This window comes from Nicotiana tomentosiformis, chromosome 6, assembly GCF_000390325.3.
Source record: "Nicotiana tomentosiformis chromosome 6, ASM39032v3, whole genome shotgun sequence".
Lineage (NCBI taxonomy): Eukaryota > Viridiplantae > Streptophyta > Magnoliopsida > Solanales > Solanaceae > Nicotiana > Nicotiana tomentosiformis.
Window position 1 is genome coordinate 68047803 of NC_090817.1, and position 3973 is coordinate 68051775.

The 3973-nt window shown below is 33.3% G+C and overlaps 1 protein-coding gene across 1 annotated transcript; it reads right to left on the minus strand.

Moving 5' to 3' along the window:
* Nucleotides 1-1705: 1705 nt before the first annotated feature.
* LOC104119418 (CASP-like protein 4D2) lies at nucleotides 1706-3198 on the minus strand. The gene is made up of 3 exons (XM_009630928.4): nucleotides 3002-3198; nucleotides 2377-2512; nucleotides 1706-2158 (listed from the first exon to the last, which is right to left on the minus strand). Exons 1-3 carry the CDS (start codon nucleotides 3145-3147, stop codon nucleotides 1919-1921), a joined length of 522 nt encoding a protein of 173 aa, XP_009629223.1. The 5' UTR covers nucleotides 3148-3198; the 3' UTR covers nucleotides 1706-1918.
* Nucleotides 3199-3973: the final 775 nt, after the last annotated feature.

Consider the following 3973-nt stretch of genomic DNA (forward strand, 5'->3'; position numbering starts at 1 on the left):
AAAAAATCACATTATCAAAGTAATGTTATTCTCAAGAATAGCCTTGTACGTCATATGTCATTTTGTTCCAAAAAATAATTTACAAACTCGTAGCTAGAAATAAAACGAGATCACATTTTAATGTAACTAATTAACAATATTGTTTTTTTTTTTTGTTCATATGCTATAATCTTGAAACATAAGTAAATTCATCGAGAATATATACATGCAGAAGAAAGTCTTAAACTTTACCTCCTCTATTAAAAAATTTACGTTGAGAGTAGATTTCTACTTCTTGTAATTCGTTGGGAGTTCGAACTTACGACAGGGATAAGGCTGTACGTTCTGTCAATTCATCAACCTATAACACGAGTTATAAAATTTAGCAAAATCAAAATTTCGGAGGCAAGGCTGCGCAGAGAAAGAAGGTGGCATGGCAGTGTGAGCCAAAAAAAAAGACAGTTCAGTGCATAAAGTATCCCGCATTCACGCAGGGTCTGAGAAAGGGCCGCACCCCAAGCAGTGTAATGTAGACAACCTATTCTAATACAAGTATTAGTGGATGTTTCCACAGCTCAAACCCGTGACCTATAAGTCATACAGAAATAACTTTACTGTTGCTCTAAGGCTCCCCTCCTCGAGAGCCAATGTTCCTAGATCTCAATTTAAAGTAACCTATAAATTAAGCAAATTGATATGACATGTGAATGCATTATTTCAAATTTGTTATAAATATATTATATCATGGATGTTCATTTAGTAATCCGTTGTAAATAAGCTTCCTGAAGAAGCTTATCCATATGGGACTCCGCCGTAAATATGTTTATCTATTTAGTACTTTATTGGAAATAAGTCTCCTGAAGAAGCTTATCCTTTCGGTATTCCGTTATGGATAAATATTACCCCCAATAGAAGATAATCTATATCTGGTACAATAGCAGCTTACAAGCAGTTTACACAACAGTTTTCTTTCTTCTATAAATAGAGGAGATTTCAGTTCATTATGTACATCAGTTTGAAACTGAATAATATATCAGTTTCTCTCTATACTTGTCTTTACTTTACCGTCTTTATTTTATAACAAAATTGTATTAAAAGTTAAATATCATCCGGACTTTTACTTTTGTTAGCACTTACTGTCAAACAGGAGTGGAGTTGTCCGGAATAAAGGGGTTCAATTGAATCTCCTTTGTCAAACAGTTATACAGATAATAGTATAAAATCAAAGGGAAAAAAAAGGTTATATCGATTTTTTTTTGTGTATATATAATTTATTGAATTCCCTTGCGTAAGGGAATTACTAAAGTAGCAGGGAAGATAGCTCAAAAATTTGCTCTAGATTGAAGGTTTGAATCCCTCCTCTAGTATTCTTGCATTGTTTAAAATTATCTTGTTAAAATTCTTGGTTTCGCCAACAAAAGATCTCAAGTAAATAGGTTCAATGATGTATGGCCTTTAAAAGGTTTCCCTACTTTTGTCTTCAATAACATTACTAAATTTGTCCATCACAAATCTCATATGAAGACTTGGGTCTGAATAAGCTCCCAGTCCAACAGTAACATGTAATCCAAGGCCCAAAATAATACTACATGAGATGTTTCCTGCAGTCTTTTTGCAATAATTGTTTTGGATGGATTTTTCTAACTATTTCCCCAATTATCAATATTGATTTCCTTGTGTTAGAAATTACCATACCATCAGTAGAAACTCAAGAACCTCAAATAAATTAACAACAGAAGCAAAAACCATTATATATATATAATTGTAATGACAGACAGTAGTAGATCTCCACATATCTTTTGATATTTATTGAGACAAGCACATAAGCATTTAAAAATCAACACATTACAAAAAAAAAAAAAATTATTAAACATCATCACACGAATTAACCAACAGGGTCTCGAGGTTCATTTATTAAATTGTTGACCCAAAAGTTTCTTCATTTGCGGTGGAAGGAAGTAATAATGGTGAGAACAGCCATGGTTGTAAATCCTGCCAAAAGGGGAGTTGTTGCTAAAGTACCCCTGTCAAAGAATTTTTTGCTCTCGGTCCTTAACTCTTCGAATGTATCAATCCCTGATGTTTCAATAGTATCCACAAATCCATTTATGAAACGTTTGAGTTCAGAACTGACACCAAATCCCACACCAAGTCCACTTGCCAAGTAGAATGTTATCATCTGCAGCCAATTTCATTCAAAACTTTAATTAGTCGCTATTAATTAAGAACGACGCGCCCAACATGATGTGTAACAGCTCATTTTCTCCACCAATGTGGGACGTAAAATGAGTAAGACAGTGAATTATCAAATTTTTTAATTTGCCTACTTAATTTGCAGCGAGTTACTTAATTGTGTAATGAATTAAAATAGAGTTAGAAGAGGTTATAAAAGCAGACCTTATCTGCGTAGAAATCCAACATGCCCAGGAACCTTCCCTTAATAACCTTTTTTCCTGTGAAGGCATAATACATTGCGAAGGGCAGCTGAATCAATGAGTACAAAAATCCACCCATAGCGGCTGATACGACATACCTGTAATAGTAGAGAATGATTAACATGTTACTTCTTTTAAGTACAGCGACAACAGAGAGGGAGCTTAGTTTTCTCGATTTCATTCTCATAACTAGAATTCAAAATCTCTAACTCTTATAATCACACAACATCGATCCTTGGATGACAAAAAATATACTATTATCCAATTACAAAGAGCTAGTTTAATGTTTTAACACAGCGAAGTAAAATAAGTCTCACACTAGCTAGTATCAAATCACCTAAAAGATTACTACAAGTTATATCGTGCATAAAAGTGGAATTAATTGTATGATCTAAATATATATAAGATTGTTGGCCTGCTACAATAGATCAAAATATACTTAAGCAAACAAAACTTATACACTCTTAGTATATATAAGTTAACTCCCGACAAGAATCATACTACTCAAGAATATGTTTGTTACCCTACTCATGATTAATTGTGGTTAGAGCAAAAAGTAGAGACAAATGATGGGAGCAGAAGTTCACCTATAACCCCTAATGTCACTGTATTTTGTTTTTTCGCCACCACTAAGCGTGAAACTGTTGGTAATCATGAGCGGCACGGAAGCTGCGCACAACAACATTGAAAAGATTCTGAGAACAAGGATTGCTATTGCCCGTGGTGTTGTCATTCTTTTTTTCTTAATCTTTGAACAATTCTAAGATCTATAGCGATATGCACATTTGGAGTGGTTGTGAGAGCAGCCTTTTATACCGTTGGACTACAACTATACAAACATTAATCACTAGTATGTCTTTTTGTCTGAATTCGTGTTTTGTACGTGCTACCTACTGTCACTCTAGATGAAATTTCCTGATAGCTTAGATGCCAATTAGTTTCCCATAGCACAGAAAAGGGCGTGACGTCTTTATCCATTCCAATGAATATTAGAATATTTTGTTATGTTGAAGTACTCTATCTGATAATTAGTGAATAATGTGTGTATTTGATTCAAGTTAAAGCTTTAAGGAGATACTCCTATGCCTATTTAAGGAGATAAAAGGCTTTAGTCCCCTCTTTCACTTGAATTAATAGTTTTTTTTTTAATTGCATATATAATTCTTCTATAATACAATTTCATTTCAACTATTTTACTCTAATCTATATGCTCCATTTTCATGTATTATAACATTTTTCTACTGCAGCATTAAAGCCAAGATAATTAGCTAGGGTAAACGAATATACGATTTATCGTGCAGATCCCTGTGTAAAAACCCACAAGTATTTGAGAAACTCTTTTATATCTTCTATTTTTCTGTTTTTACACTTGAGACAGCCTAGTTGTTTAATAAATATATCTTTATTCTTTAACACCTATCAAATGACTTTTCGTGGTACTCTGCCTACGCTTTTATAGTCAATGTATACAACCTTATGAAATTAAACATACTTAAGACCAAAAAGAAAAATGGAAAAGCATCCCTTTGCCTCATTCCTCATCATCCTTTAGATCCTTA

Bases quoted from the DNA above. Each gene is read 5' to 3' on its own strand.
- LOC104119418 (XM_009630928.4), bottom strand. From the start codon at position 3,147: ATGACAACACCACGGGCAATAGCAATCCTTGTTCTCAGAATCTTTTCA. The intron at 2,513-3,001 runs GTGAACTTCTGC...CTACTATTACAG, and splicing joins AGTGACATTAGGGGTTATAG to GTATGTCGTATCAGCCGCTA. The intron at 2,159-2,376 runs GTCTGCTTTTAT...AATTGGCTGCAG, and splicing joins TGGATTTCTACGCAGATAAG to ATGATAACATTCTACTTGGC.